Source organism: Eurosta solidaginis, chromosome 4 (genome assembly GCF_040869045.1).
Source record: "Eurosta solidaginis isolate ZX-2024a chromosome 4, ASM4086904v1, whole genome shotgun sequence".
NCBI lineage: Eukaryota > Metazoa > Arthropoda > Insecta > Diptera > Tephritidae > Eurosta > Eurosta solidaginis.
In genome coordinates, this window is record NC_090322.1 from 194,035,197 (window position 1) to 194,051,682 (window position 16,486).

General features: G+C 36.3%; 1 protein-coding gene across 6 annotated transcripts in view; it reads right to left on the minus strand.

The window, feature by feature from the left end:
• sbm (sobremesa) overlaps positions 1-16,486 on the minus strand; it is a 157,806-nt gene that overhangs the window by 31,227 nt on the left and 110,093 nt on the right. For 4 of the 6 annotated variants that reach the window (XM_067784439.1, XM_067784445.1, XM_067784444.1 and 1 more), the window contains exon 2: positions 8,069-8,284. In XM_067784439.1, coding sequence (XP_067640540.1) covers positions 8,069-8,284 — 216 coding nt within the window. Of the gene's footprint in view, positions 1-8,068; positions 8,285-9,976; positions 10,159-16,486 lie in introns of all 6 variants that reach the window. The other 2 variants (XM_067784441.1, XM_067784440.1) reach the window with 1 other exon arrangement.

Sequence of the window (16,486 nt, forward strand, 5' to 3'; positions counted from 1 at the left end):
TTGGGCTCAGGAAAAAAAAGTTGCACTACGCATACCCAAAAAAAAAAATTTTCGAGCCTGCGAAATTTAATTTTTTTGACTTTTTTCGACTTTAATTTTTAAGGTTTTTTTCATGACCTACTAAAAAAATTTTAATATGTATAAAAAAAATCTTTTTTTTCCAAAAACTGTTATCGCCAATGTTTTTAGCGGACATTTTTGGGTCGAACAGGGTATACATGAAAATTTTACAATGAAATGAAAATATTTTTAGTAGGTTATGAAAAAAACCTTAAAAATCAAAGTCTAAAAAGTAAAAGAAATGAAATTTCGCAGGCTCAAAAATTATTTTTTTGGGTATGCGTAGTGGAACTTTTTGTCCTGAGCCCAAATCCTATCGAAAAATCGATGGCGCGATATCGGTTAATAAATACATATATATATATTTGAATCAAAAACATGAAAATAAAACATGAAAAGAAAATAACAGCAAAAATAAAAAAAAATTATTCAAATATTTCGATAAAAGCCTTCAGAAAGTTATTTATTCCATATGTATGTAGGTATTTACATATGTCGTACTATGCACATGTAAATAGGGAATAATTTTTATACTCAGCGTGCTTTGTCCATTTGCCTTTTTCTGTAAAAGCATATGCGAATTTTCAACGTAGAGATGTATTTCAAAATTTCAATTTTCAGATCTAGCACAGAAATATACAAGTGTCAAACTCTTTCACGGCATGATTTTTTATTCATTTATTGTGACGCCTGCTTAACACCTACGCATAAAATTATAAAACATTCTGTGTGCATTAGTTCATAAATAAAAAACCAGAGAGCGGCACGATTACCCGTTATTAAAAATGTTACAAGAACGTTTGTAATTAGATAATATCCGATATGATTGCCCTTAATTCTTCATTCTTTAACCAGCGAGTTCAGTTTTTTATTACAGACATGTGACAGTATTCGCTTTACTTTAATAAATTGTTTACTGTATCGAGGCCAGCATAAAAACAAAAAAGTTTCGCAGGATGAATATAAATTCCTTATGAAACAAATTCTTAATTCCAAGAAATCCCACTGTACCTCTCCTGTGGTAGAACAGAAACACGTAACTCTTACTTACGCGCTTTTGTCTTCCTTTGGATTTTCGGAATCCCCGAAGAAAAAATCTATTAGCGGCTTCAACCCGTTTTTTTTCTATCTCATTTCATCGCTAAACTCAAACCAAAATGAAACAACGTAACTTAAAATGTATGAAAGCCTTAAAATGAGTGCACGACAAAAGCAAGTAACTTTTAAAGAATCCCGTTATTGCTGCACATATTACACTTTTGGCCCAAAAAATTACCACAGATCAACTCGCCAATCTCCTTAGAAGCTCCACCAAAAGTTGCATTGCCCAATCGATGATAGACTGAAATTTCGTTATTTTTAACATGTCTGAAGTGGTGTGCTTTTGTTAAACAAAAAAAAAAAAAGAACAATTTTTATGTATTGTAACGAATTTAGGGAAATTACGCTTATTCCAAACCTTCTTCTAACCTTCGAATCTCTAAACTGTTGAGTAAATAACTCCAATATTCAATAATGCAAAATGGCCTTATTAGACTACTTTGAGAGTACTTCACAATAACACTTATACTTCACAACTAATAGCGTGCTTAAATCAAAACTGATTGCTGACTACTCAGCTTACGCTGCTTTTGCAACAGAGAGTATGCCTTGTCCGCATATTTCTTCAAATGTCTAGACGTTTCTCCTTCTAGAATCTCCTACTTGGTTACATATAGCTGGTGTGTATTTGTGGTTTATAGCTTCTCGCATAGCCATATGCGTGTGTATATGTGAGTACTACTTCGGCTGATGATTACATGTATTTATGAGTATCTCTCCGATGCCTTGTATGTATGTGTGTAGATGATGATTGATTTGTTTACGTACATACGGATGACTGCTTAGTATCGGCTTAGTGATACTAATATTCGTCACAGTATGACAAAAAAATTGTAGGTTATAATTTCATATAACATAAGTCCAACTTACGTGGTTTTGTTGTGACATGAAAAATTATTTTATATGAAATGCTAAAAATATGCAATTTTCTAGGCGCGTAACTTTACATTTTAATTAACTAATCCAAAACTACGAAAAAAAAATATTAGCGCCCCTTATACATACAAAACTTTAGAGTTTAGGCTATCCAAAAGTATAAACGTCTTTAAAATAGCTTGATATTTGAGGGAGATATGGACTTCTAAGCAAATTCTTAATTTCCTACAATCTTGAAAAAAAAAATAGTTACATGTTTTGTTTTTATCCGATTTTTCCGACTCCGAACGGAATCTGCAAGGCAGATTAATTTTCACTGAGAAGCGTTTCATGGCAAAAATACACTAGGAGTGTTTACGAAATCGCTGCCGAGGGGCTACCCCGCTTAGAAAAATATTATTATAGTTGATACACTTTTTTTTTCAAATTTGGTCACAAGATAAATTGTCGGTGGGACTTTATGTCACCCCTCCGGTTTTGAAATCCAATTAAAGTTTTATTTATTGGAAATATAAGCAAAATCCGGCAGATATCTAAGCCCAACGCCACCTAGTGGGGAACAACGAATTGAATGAGAAGTTTGGCCTATAACTCCTCGTGAGCCTACTATGCAACAATTTTATTAATATAAAATAATAATGATAAGGAGGGGGGGGGGGTGACATAAGGTCAACGGCCATAATGTCAATTGACCTTATGGCTACTTCAAATGGTCACGATGGCAACATTCAAAGGATTACAATGTCAACGATAGTGTGATAGTGACCATCCTGCTTTTCCGAAATAGCCAACATTTATTTTCTCAAGTGGACATACAGTTGCGTTTTATTATTTTCGCTATATTTTTATTGGGACGAGTGGAAAGAGATTTTTTTATTTAAATTTTTTAAAACGGCGCTCCTTTTCCTATATTTTAGTGACCTCATTGGGTCCTCTTTGAGATCAGAATTATTTAACTAAAATTGACCTTTTGGCCGTTAACCTTTTGTCACCCCATCTAAGTGATTACCGGGCAAACAATTAAAAAAAGTCTTACTGTAAAAGTCGGCACCTAAATATGAAAAGATCTCGCAGTTAGTGTGTGTTTCTGCATTTGTCTCATATAGTTATGTATTCTTGTATGTATGAATTTTCCACTGTCTAGAAAAGTTTTTTTAACTTAAAATAGTTTTAATATTTCATTAAGAAAATTTAAATGCATGTTTATGCCAACATTAAAGGGGAAAAAATAAGGGAATCTATAAGGGCTTCTATAGTGGTTGAATTTGAACCGGTGTTCAACTATGTACATACATAGTTTATTTAAAACAGAAAAGATATAGACTTTTTTTATACCTTTCATGAAAATGAAATGGTATATTAATTTTGTCACGAATCTCAAAATTGTAAGTCCTTAAAGGAAAATAGATAGACCCACCAATAAGTATATCGAAATGAGCAGGATGAAGAGCTGAGTTGATTTAGCCATGTCCATCTGTCCGTCTGTCTGTTTGTATGCAAATTAGTCCCTCAATTTTTGAGATATCTTGATAAAATATGGTTAGCGGGTATATTTAGGTTTCCCATTAAACATTTGTCAGAACCGGCCGGATCGGACGACTATAGCATATATCCCACATACAACCGATTTTTCAGAATAGAGGATTTTTGTCATATCTTCTTCACTTTATCAGAATGAAGCTTCAAACTTCACCATATGTTTTCATATATTGCACATATTGTTGTCTGAAGAAATGGATGAGATCGGTCATATATATAGCATATCTCCCCCATAACCGGTTGTTCAGATAAGAAACTTTTCGTAGTTTTAACAGCTAGAAGCTTCAAATTTCACAGAATGCTTAGGTATAGAGCATTCATTGTGGTCTGAAAAAATTGTATAGATCGGTGGTATATATAGTATACATCTCATACAACCATTTGTTCGGATAAGAAACTTTTCGTAATTTCTGCCCTATTTTAACGGCCACATACAGCCGATTTTTCAGAAAAGTGGACTTTTGTCATATCTTTGTCACTTTATCAGATTGAAGCTTCAAACGTCATCAAATGCTTACGTATATAGCAGATATTGTTGTCTGAAAAATTCGAAGAGATCGGTCGTATATATGGCATATGTCCCCTACAACCGATTGTTCAGATAAGAAACTTTTAGAAATTTCTACATCATTTGAACAGCTAGAAGCTTCAAATTTCACCAAATGCTTACGTTTACGTGATTTACTGTCATGGCTATTCATGCAGACCACAAAAAACGTGAAACTTTGCATTCTGACATAAACTGTCTACCAATTTTTATACTCAGCTGAGCAGAGCTCACAGAGTATATTAACTTTGTTCGCATAACGGTAATCCGTAACGGCATAAACTAATCGAGATATATCAAAATGATCTGGGTGAAAAAAGAAATTCATTTAGCCATGTTCGTCAGTCCGTCCGTCTGTAAACACGATAACTTGAGTAAATTTTGAGGTATCTTGATGAAATTTGGTATGTAGGTTCCTGGGCGCTCATCTCAGATCGCTATTTAAAATGAACGAAATCGGACTACAACCACGCCCACTTTTTCGATATCGAAAATTTCGAAAAAACCGAAAAAGTGCGATAATTCATTACCAAAGACGGATAAAGCGATGAAACTTGATAGGTGCAACGCATGACGCAAAACAAACAATTAGTAAATTTTTGGACAATGGGCGTAGCACCGTCCACTTATAAAAGAGTGTAATTTAAAAGTTTTGCAAGCTGTAATTTCGCAGTCGTTGAAGATATCATGATGAAATTTGGCAGGCACGTTGCTCCTATTACTATATGTGCGCTAAATAAAAATTAGCAAAATCGTATGACGAATACGCCCACTTTTAAAAAATTGTTTTTTAAGTCAAATTTTAACAAAAATTTAAAATCTTTACAGTATATAAGTAAATTATGCCAACATTCAACTCCAGTAATGATATGGTGCAACCAAATACAAAAATAAAACAAAATTTCAAAATGAGCGTGGCTCCGCCCTTTTTCATTTAATTCGTCTAGAATACTTTTAAGGCCATAAGTCGAACTAAAATTTACCAATCCTTGTGAAATTTGGTGTGTGCATAGATTCTATGACGGTAGTGTTTTCTGTGAAAATGGGCGAAATCGGTTGAAGTCACGCCCAGTTTTTATACATAGTCGACCGTGTGTCCTTCCGCTCGGCCGTTAACACGATAACTTGAGCAAAAATCGATATATCTTAACTAAACTTAGTTCACGTACTTATCTGAACTCACTTTATCTTGGTATAAAATATGGCGGATATCCGACTATGACCACGCCCACTTTTGCGATATCGAAAATTACGAAAAATGAAAAAAAATGCCATAATTATGTACCAAATATGAAAAAAGAGATGAAACATGGTAATTGGATTGATTTATTGACGCAAAATGTAACTTTAGAAAAAACTTTGTAAAATGGGTGTGACACCTGCCATATCAAGTAGAAGAAAAAGTTCTGCAGGGCGAAATCAAAAGCCCTTGGAATCTTGGCAGGAATACTGTTCGTGGTATTACATATATAAATAAATTAGCGGTACCCGACAGATGATGTTCTGGGTCACGCTGGTCCACATTTATGTCGATATCTCGAAAACGCCTTACCATATACAACTAAGGGCCACTCCCTTTTAAAACTCTCATTAATACCTTTCATTTGATACCCATATCGTACAAACAAATTCTAGAGTCACCCCTGGTCCACCTTTATGGCGATATCCTGAAATTGCGTCCACCTATAGAACTATGGCGCACTCCCTTTTAAAGTACTCTTTAATACCTTCCATTTGAAACCAATGTCATACAAACACATTCCAGGGTTACCCTAGATTCATTTTGCTAAATGGTTATTTTCCCTTATTTTGTCTCCAAAGCTCTCAGCTGAGTATGTAATGTTCGGTTACACCCGAACTTAGTCTTCCTTACTTGTTTATTTTTTATTTATGTATCTCAAGTCCCATCCTTATTTGTTTTTCTTTGCAAAACGCTTGTTAGAAATGTTCAAATAATAATAAAACTTTAGCTGTTCTGCCAATATATTTGTGTTAGCTCATGTTTTTCTTTTTTATAACTTTACTATGAGTATCAATTAAATAATCGTGTAATCTATCATTAAAATTTCCATATTCTCGCAATACCGTGACTTCTGGCAACAATTTAAGAACTAGGACTTTGGTTTTTATGGTTTGTAGCCACAGATTTAAGAGCGGATTACGATTATTAGGGTTACATATTGTTATTCAGTCTCTGTTTAAGCAACTTGCTCAATTGTTTCTGTGTTGAGATTTATGTTTGAATCTGTGATCGATATTATCGGCAAGCGTGATTGCGAACGGGAAGCAGATGCCGTCACCGTCGAATCAGTCATGGCGATTCCTTCCAAGCTGTCGCTGAAATTTAGGCAAGGTGCACACGAGGTTACGCGTCATGAACGCGTACAAGATATTTTATGTAGCTACAATTCCTCTGCGCTTCAAGATCTGTATACGTAGCTACTTCCAAGCATCGCTACAAAAAGAAAAATATTTGTAAGGAAGTCTAAGTTCGGGTGAAACCGAACATAACATACCCAGCTGTACACTTGAAATGCTGTTGTTATTGTTTTTTTGTGCTTAATATTGTTACAAGGCTGCGCAATAATACATATACATATGGTTCTATTCTGAACTAATTTTCGTTTAAAAGAAGCGAAAAGGATACAGAGGTTAACACCAATGACCTTGAGCGGGCAATAATGCAGTTTTCCTTTAGATATGGGGATTTTCCCTACTGTTTATTTTAAAATAAAGATATAACAGAACAATAAAAATACTAGTGGTACAAAACTATTTTCCGCAAAGATTTAAATTATTATTTTTGCCTACGACCCTTTTTAAAATCTTTTATATAAAAGTTGGCGTGGTCTTCAACCGATCACGTCCATTTTTTGTAGAAATATTTCCTGCTATAGGGAAAATTTGAATATTTGTTATGGCTCCCGAAACATAGAAAATTGCTTAGTCATAAAAGTGGCGGTGCCACGCCCATTTTTTAAAATTTGAAATTTTTCCTATTTATTGTTATAAATCCACTTGGGAAATGAAACACCAATATAGGGCTCTTTTTTGCAAAGATATAGCTTATTTTATTCGTCCACGGCCCTCTTTAAAATCTTTTATATAAAAGTGGGCGTGGTCCTTAACCGATTTCGTTAGTTTTTCTTCAAAAGATTCCTTATAGTAACGGCAACCTCTCTGCCGAATTTTTTTACGATAGGTTTAACGATTTTTGATTTATGCTTAATAACATTTGTAAAATTGATTTTATCACAAGTGGTTGGTGCCACGCCCATTTTAAATTCTCTTTTCAAATTTTTATCAAGAGTCTCAATATCAGTCCAAATGTCAAATTTTAACATTCTAGGTGTATCATTTACTAAATAATAGGGTTTTTGTGTTTTCCAAAATGTTATATATATATAAAGTGGGCGTGGTTATCTTCGCTATATGGAAGTCTATATCTGTCTCGATTCCTTTATACCTGTACAACCAACAGTTATCCAATCAAAGTTATAATACCCTGTGTATAAGTACAGCTGGGTATAAAAATTTTGCAAACGAGAAATTGTAGACAAACATCTTCTTCTTGCTCTTTTCTAGGCGTATTTAAGCCTAGCTACATGAAAGTTTCATGCTTTGTCGCTTTCATGCAGCTGTGGCCTCGTGCGCAGCTCTCCATTCAAGTACATGTGTTCGACATCAAAGCGTACAGATTTCGGTTGCAGCGTCTAATACGCGTCTATGACGCGTATCCTCGTAAGCATTTTGCCTAACTGTAATCCCACAGTCGCTGTGACTAAATCATAGGAACACGAATATTTTCCAAATTTTAAAAGTACTCATACTGGGCGAATAAGTTAAAGTACCACACAATAATATATTATATTCACCTGTCGTCCATAAAATAGTATAATATTGTTACATTGTACATACATATTTATGTGTTAAATTTTAACTTACCTATCATGGTCCCGACAATTAAAGCCACCCCACTGAGGAGTCCCACCCGTCTCTGGAGGTGAATAGCGTCGTTCGGCGCTGAGCCCTTCCTCTCCAACGACTTCCGCATCCCCCCGGTCCCTGATGAGTCGGTCTCTGTTTCGGGCCCTTCTGGCCCAAGAGACCCATTGGCACTCGTTGTCCCGTTGCTCGTGACTTTATTTGGCACATTATGTCCTGTAGGGTTTTTTACATTTTATATTTTAGTTTTTTTTTTTAATTTTATTTTTGGCCACACATATTTTCAATTAAAATTTGTTATATTATGTTTATCACAAAATGGCGTAGATTCAATTTGGTACATGTACCGCACACATAAAAAGATAAAGAGAGAGAATCAAAATTAGTTAAATTTAATATAAAATATATTTACGTATATGTATAAAGTTGTTTATTTGTTTTCAAGATCAAATAGCGCACAATATATATAATAAAATATTTTTAAGTACAGAATATATATATTTAAGCAATGACACACTGAATCTGATGGTCTAGCCAGAGTAAGGTATAAAATATCAATAATAATAATAATAATAATAATAATAATAATAATAATAATAATAAGAATTATGAATATGATGGTTGGAGAACAACAAGTACAAACACACAGCTCCACGAAATACCTTGGGGTGAGGCTAGATAGCAAGCTAACCTTCTCGGAACACTTTCAGGGAGCCTGCGAGAAAACTGCACAGACCATAGGATACTTAAGTCGATTAATAGCAAACACAGACGGGCCAAGGCCATGTATAAGAAAGCTGCTTGCTTCGGCTTCGGATTCTATACTCTTGTTCGGTGCAGAAATTTGGGCGGATGCAATGAAATTCCGAAAGTACCGAGCAGCTATTACTTCTGTCCAACGCAGAGGGGCGCTACGAATTGCCTCAGCTTACCGCACGGTATCCGCAGACGCAGTTCTTGTGATTGCGGGAACTATACCGATACATCTTCTCGCTGAGGAGAGGAAATCAATTTACCACCCCCGAGGACAAGCATGCAGAGATGTTGCTACCGCGCAGGCGCGAAAAAATTCTATTCGACGCTGGCAACAGCAATGGAGCTGCAGTACTGCAGGCAAGTGGACCAGGGATCTGATTTCCGAGCTGGAGCCATGGTTAGAACGGCCACAGGGAGAGGTCGACTTCTACCTGACACAGTTTTCAAGTGGCCACGGCTACTTCCGGGAATACCTCCACAGGATGGGCAAGGTTGAAAATCCGAATTGCTTATACTGTGGGCTCATAGACGACCTACGCCACACCTTTTTCGAATGCGACCACTTCGCACAGCAACGAAGAAGAGTGGAAGTAACACTAGGCGACCTATCCCCGGGCACATAACACAGTGCTACAGTGACCTAGTGTACGTTGTAGGCCTTGACGAGTACATCATGATAATGTGTTTCAAAATTGTCTAACACCCCCAAATTTTCAAGGTCTAAAAACCGTTTTTCGCCTACTGCGCGCACTGTAACAATCATAACATCGTCATGTTTTAACCGATTTTCGATCGCTTTACGGCTTTGGAAAGAAGAAGATTCAGGCTTTAAGCCGATATATATTTGTTTATACTTTATACAAAAAAATTGGGACATTTTCCAAAAGTCATCTAAGATTTACCCTTTTTCCTCCGTTTTTCACAGCTTGACGTCTTTTTTATGTAACGTATCATAAAAAAAATATTTTTTTACATTTATTCTCGAATATTTATACAGAGAAAGAAAAGTCATGGTTTATTAAAATCGGTTGATAAATGTTTAAGTTACGACGCTTATTGTAAACAAGAAAATTAATAAAAAAAAATCTATCAGTGGTCTGTACTCTGTTAGTTGCTGTGAATCACATGTATAAATTGAAAATATTTTCATACCTTCCTTCATTTATGCGTCACCATGATTCGATCACAAGAGGTTTGCTCGAAAGACAGATTTTTTGACAATTGCAGCCATTTTGCTTTCAAATCGAATTGACATCCGTTAACTGTGTTGTTTCTTTGCGAATTTTCGCAAAATATTAGTAGTAGAAATAGGAAGCAATCAGTTTACAAATACCCTATAAGTACTTAACTACGTAATTCCTTATAACATTTATTTTAATTTTATGATGAATTTATTAACTATTCCATGATCTATTTGTGTGGCTGAACATAGGTTTTATGAAAAGTACGGACACCTATGAACATACGAAACCTAAACCTATGAACATACGAAACCTAAACCAATTCAATTCATCGTTCAACGTCAAAAACTGGACTAGTAAATCGATTCACTTAAAAATGTCATTAGTAAATAATGGAGATGCCAAATGTTAAATTATTCAGGTAAAAGTCTAGAACAGGAGTCTACTGTTAATACGCGTCCAAAAATATCGAAAGAGGTGACCTCGACAACAATAATCCTAAGGCGGAAAAGAAAAATTGTATCTCTGCCCGGAAATATTTGCAGTTGAAGTTGCCAATTTTCATGTGGTTGTTGTAATGTTTTTGTGCACTGAGAAAGATTTTGTGGACAAAGGGATTTTGCACGCATTTAATTTTGATCCCACCTCACTGGTGTACCGGCCAGGGTATTATAAAAATAAGCTCGGCTGAAGGCCGCCAACGCAACCCGGGGCCATTTTTCGTTTTTTCGTCAATATCTGTTGAACGAGATAAAATGTTTATTTCTGCCTTCGAATTATTGTTATCGAGGTCAATACGCGCCTTTCGACACTTTTCTCGATATTTTTTGGCGCGTATTAAAAGTCTAGCTTCTGTTCTATTAATTCCGTATGTTCGGAACATTCGTCTCCATTTAAGAATTTGGAGAATCGGTTTATATTTGGAATATTATGCATATTCGGACCTCGTGAGGTAGTATCAAATGAACGTATTCCGAATATTCTAAATTAACGGTTTATCCAGAACGCTTCCATGAATACTTAACGGAAAAGAGCTTTCCGAAATTTCAGAATAAAAAGGTAAATACCTCAAAATACTTTTCAAAAAATTTCCAATTCACGATTTCTCACAAAACCGCCCTATATTAGAGTTAGATTGAAGAACGCTTCATCTCAGAATGCTTTTCATTAACTCCCTCTTATGACAAAATGCTTGAATTTATGCTCATGTAGGGAGTTTTGGAAACAAATTTTGAGATAGTGCATTGTCGAATAAAATTCTTACGTTCGGCATTCTTCAAACAATGTCTGAAAGAATGACGAAACCAACATAACTTAATCAGTTCACGAAATATTTAGTAGAAAATGAATTATTTCCCCAAAAACATTTGGTATTTACAAATTTTTTTATCACTACTCATATATACTGAAGTTACTTTTCTACTACAATTTCACTGAAGGGATTGAATTATTCCCCGTTTTCCTTACTTCGTAAAAGCAACCCGTCCAGATTTCTCAATTTGGGAGTGTCAAAGATCTGTCATCATTGGAGAACAAACCTCTAGTAATTGAATCATGATGCATCACTTAGTTTTGGAAACACGGCTTTCAAGTGCATAAAAGGCGCGCTATTTTGTCAAGTCGTTTGACAAACTGCTTCATATAGGCCAACTTGACGTGTAGCGGTGGCAAAATAACTTCATCGTTCTGAATGAGTGGAATGTTAACGACGTTTTTTTTTTCTTCCTATTTCTAGTATTTTCCTACACGGCCATTCACTGATTTTGACTGTCCCATTCGCACAGATTGTGTATCCTCTTGAATCGAAAAATGCATTAGAATTTGAAGAAAAAAATTCTGAGGGGGGTTCTAACAATGGGACGTCATGTAGTCTCAAATGAAGATTTTCATGACCTTGTGTGTGATTTAGGATTGTCTTGGAGGCACACAGGCTCTAGGCTGAAACAGTGGAATATTGTGGAAAGAACTTTAAGGTTACATTCCCGGGGGATGACAACCTTCGTCCTTCGAAAAAATATTCCGAGCTAACGAGGTCAACAGTTAACTTGTGTGTTGTTCGGGTATAGAAGAGCTCTTTGCTTGTCTTGATAACGAACACCAACCAAGAGTGGCTTTTAGTTTTGGATGGCTCCTGCAAAATTAAGTGTTTTATCGAAAATTCCTTTACAACTGAAAAAAAGTTTACCTACGTAAATTTTTTTTGATCTGTCAATTCATTAGGTTTAAAACCTGTCGTACTGCATAACGAGAACCAGTTTCCATCAGCTCCAATAGCATACCAATATGAAAGAAAGGTATGCGACAATGAAGAAAATTGTACACTCCATAGATTATAAGCATCAATGGCTAATTGTTTGTGATTTGAAAGTTCTGACAATTCTTTTCGGAATGCAAGGAGGATACAGAATCTGTGCGAGTGGCACAGTCGAGGAAAACACAATTTCAAAATCAGTGAATGGCCGTGTAGGAAAACACTCGAAATAGGAAGAAAAAAAAACGTCGTTAACATTCCACTCGTTCAGAACGATGAAGTTATTTTTCCACCGCTACACGTCAAGTTGGCCTATATGAAGCTTGACTTGACAAAATAGCGCGCCTTTTATGCACTTGAAAGCCGTGTTTCCAAAACTAAGTGATGCATCATGATTCAATTACTAGAGGTTTGTTCTCCAATGATGACAGATCTTTGACACTCCCAAATTGAAAAATCTGGACGGGTTGCTTTTACGAAGTAAGGAAAACGGGGAATAATTCAATCCCTTCAGTGAAATTGTAGTAGAAAAGTAACTTCAGTATATATGAGTAGTGATAATAAATTTGTAAATACCAAAGGTTTTTGGGGAAATAATTCATTTTCTACTAAATATTTCGTGAATTGATAAAGTTATGTTGGTTTCTTCATTCTTTCAGAAATTGTTTGAAGAATGCCGAACGTTAGAATACTATTCAACAATGCACTATCTCAAAATTTGTTTCCAAAACTCCCTACATGAGCATAAATTCAAGCATTTTGTCATAAGAGGAAGTTAATGAAAAGCATTCTGAGATGAAGCGTTCTTCAATCTAACTCTAATATAGGGCGGTTTTGTGAGAAATCGTGAATTGGAAATTTTTTGAAAAGTATTTTGAGGTATTTACCTTTTTATTCTGAAATTTCGGAAAGCCTCTTTTCGTTAAGTATTCATGGAAGCGTTCCGGATAAACCGTTTATTTAGAATATTCGGAATACGTTCATTTGATACTAGCTCACGAGGTCCGAATATGCATAATATTCCAAATATAAACCGATTATCCAAATTCTTAAATGTAGACGAATGTTCCGAACATACGGAATTAATAGAACAGAAGCTTGACTTTTAATACGCGCCCAAAAATATCGAGAGAAGTGCCAAAAGGCGCGTATTGACCTCGATAACAATAATTCGAAGGCGGAAATAAACATTTTAGCTCGTTCAACAGATATTGACGAAAAAACGAAAAATGACCCCGGGTTGCGTTGGCGGCCTTCAGCCGAGCTTATTTTTATAATACCCTGGCCGGTACACCAATGAGGTGGGATTAAAATTAAATGCGTGCAAAATCTCTTTGTCCACAAAATCTTTTTCAGTGCACAAAAACATTACAAAAACCACATGAAAATTGCCAACTTCAACTGCAAATATTTGCGGACAGAGATACAATTTTTCTTTTCCGCCTTTCGATATTTTTGGACGTGTATTAGCAGTAGACTCCTGTTCTAGACTTTTACCTGAATAAGTTAACAATTCTCCATTATTTACTAATGACATTTTTAAGTGAATCGATTTACTAGTCCAGTTTTTGACGTTGAACGATGAAATTTGAATTGATTTAGGTTTCGTATGTTCATAGGTTTACGAAAGTGCACGATTCCTTGGTGTCCGTACTTTTCATAAAACCTATGTTCAGCCACACTAATAGATCATGGAATAGTTAATAAATTCATCATAAAATTAAAATAAATGTTCTAAGGAATTACGTAGTTAAGTACTTATCGGGTATTTGTAAACTGATTGCTTCCTATTTCTACTACTAATATTTTTCGAAAATTCGCAAAGAAACAAGACAGTTAACGGATGTCAATTCGATTTGAAAGCAAAATGGCTGCAATTGTCAAAAAATCTGTCTGTCGAGCAAACCTCTTGTGATTGAATCATGGTGACGCATAAATGAAGGAAGGTATGAAAATATTTTCAATTTATACAGCAACTAACAGAGTACAGACCACTGATAGAATTTTTAACACGCTTTTATTAGCTTGGCCTGTATCTATCTATGTATCTATGTATCCATGTATGTATGTAACGGAATCTTTGAGCTTAATTTTCACAGGTTTCTAGAAGTCTGATTAATTTGAAACTTTGCATACGTATCAAGGACCGATGACAATGCAATCATTTGAGAACAGATTCCCATTATCCTTATTAACACGCTTATATTAGCTTCACTTGTATGACGCTTGTTTGTAACTCTCTTGCCTAGGCGCGCAAAGGAGAGTTAGACCCATCTAGCGGCAATTAGCGGCAAAACGAGTTGTGCTTAATAGCGGAAACACGAACCTCTGTGCTACGATGCTATCAACAGCAAATATCTAAGTGGATTGTAGATACTAAATCAGCACGATATTTGCGTGTTTTTTTTAGTTTTTTTAAACTACATTTATATTATTTTATTAATTTTCTTGTTTACAATAAGCGTCGTAACTTAAACATTTATCAACGGATTTTAATAAACTATGACTTTTCTTTCTCTGAATACATAGTTTTTCGAGAATAAATGTAAAAGCAATATGATACGTTACATAAAAAAGACGTCAAACTGTGAAAAACGGGGGGAAAAGGGTAAATCTTAGATAACTTTTGGAAAATGTCTCAATTTTTTTTGTATAAAGTATAAACAAAGATATATCAGCTTAAAGCTTGAATCTTCTTCTTTCCAAAACCGTGAAACGATCGAAGCACGACGAAGGTTTGATTGTTAGAGTGCGCGCAGTAGGCCAAAAACGGTTTTTAAACAATAACTTGAAAATTTGGGGGTGTTAGACAATTTTGAAACACATTATCATGATGTACTCGTCAAGGCCTACAACGTACACTAGGTCAATTGAAAAGTGTTTTGAATTTTTTTTTTGTACCACTGTGCAATCAATATGATGGTTGGGGAACAACAAGTACAAACACGCAGGTCCACGAAATACCTTGGGGTGAGGCTACATAGCAAGGTAACACTTTCAAGTGTTTTCAGAACACTTTCAAGGAGCCTGCGAGAAAACTGCGCAGACCATAGGGAACCTAAGTCGATTAATGGCAAATATAGGCTGACCAAGGCCATGTATAAGAAAGCTGCTTCCTTCCGCTTCAGATTCTATACTCTTGTATGGTGCAGAAATTTGGGTGGATACGAATTGCCTCAGCTTACCGCACGGTATTCGCAGACGCAGATCTTGTTATTGCGGTAACCATACCGATACATCTTCTAGCTGAGGAGAGGAAATCAATTTATCATCTCCGAGGAGAAGTACGCAGAGATTTTGCTGCCGTGCAGGCGCGGAAAGATTTTATACGACGCTGGCAACAGCATTGGAGCTGCAGTGCTGCAGGCCAGTGGACCAGGGAACTGATTCCCGAGCTAGAGCTATGGTTAGAACGACCACATGGACAGGTCGACTTCTACCTGACGCAATTTTAAGTGGCCACGGCTACTTCCGGGAATATCTCCTCACGATGGGCAAGGTTAAAAATCCGAATTGCTTGTACTGTGGGCTCATAGACGACGCACGCCACACTTTTTTCGAATGCGATCACTTCGCACAGCAATGGAGAAGAGTGGAAGTAATACTAGGCGACCTATCCCCCGGCAGCGTCATCCAAAATTGTACTGCGGAAGTGACAGATGGGACATGGTCTGCAGATACGCAAGAAATATTCTCCTCGCTAAACGGCAAGATGGTTGTTTAACCCAATAACGTGACAGTAGCCAAAAGCTCACGTAGCGCGCTTCTGCACCCGAAGTTATGCTACACACGGTCCCAGGTGAGGAAAATGCGTAGGCCGTGGGAAGTTAAGTTTTAGTGGGTAGCCCACGAAGAGAAGAAGGGAATCCTACACTCAGAGAGGCTCGCTGCTAACAACCCGGTTAGTACATAGAAAATTTCCTCCTTCCACGTAACACAAACTCCAAAGTGCTTTTTATGCCAGTCACAGAAGGTCGACCACCTTCTCGAGTCTGGAGCGTGCAGCATCTTCAGCGAGGCACACACTGCCGCAAAGGCCAAACAGGCGCGCAAGTGACCAGCTTCATTCAAGGCAACCTGAACCGAAACGGGTTATCCGACAGTCTGCTGGACCAACTGGTTCTCGATAACAGAGCCAGCTATGCGATCATTAGCAAACGGTATAGGATCAGGAGTGACTGGCACGTAGACTTAACAGATGCTGCTGCGATTTGGATCGTGGACGCTAGT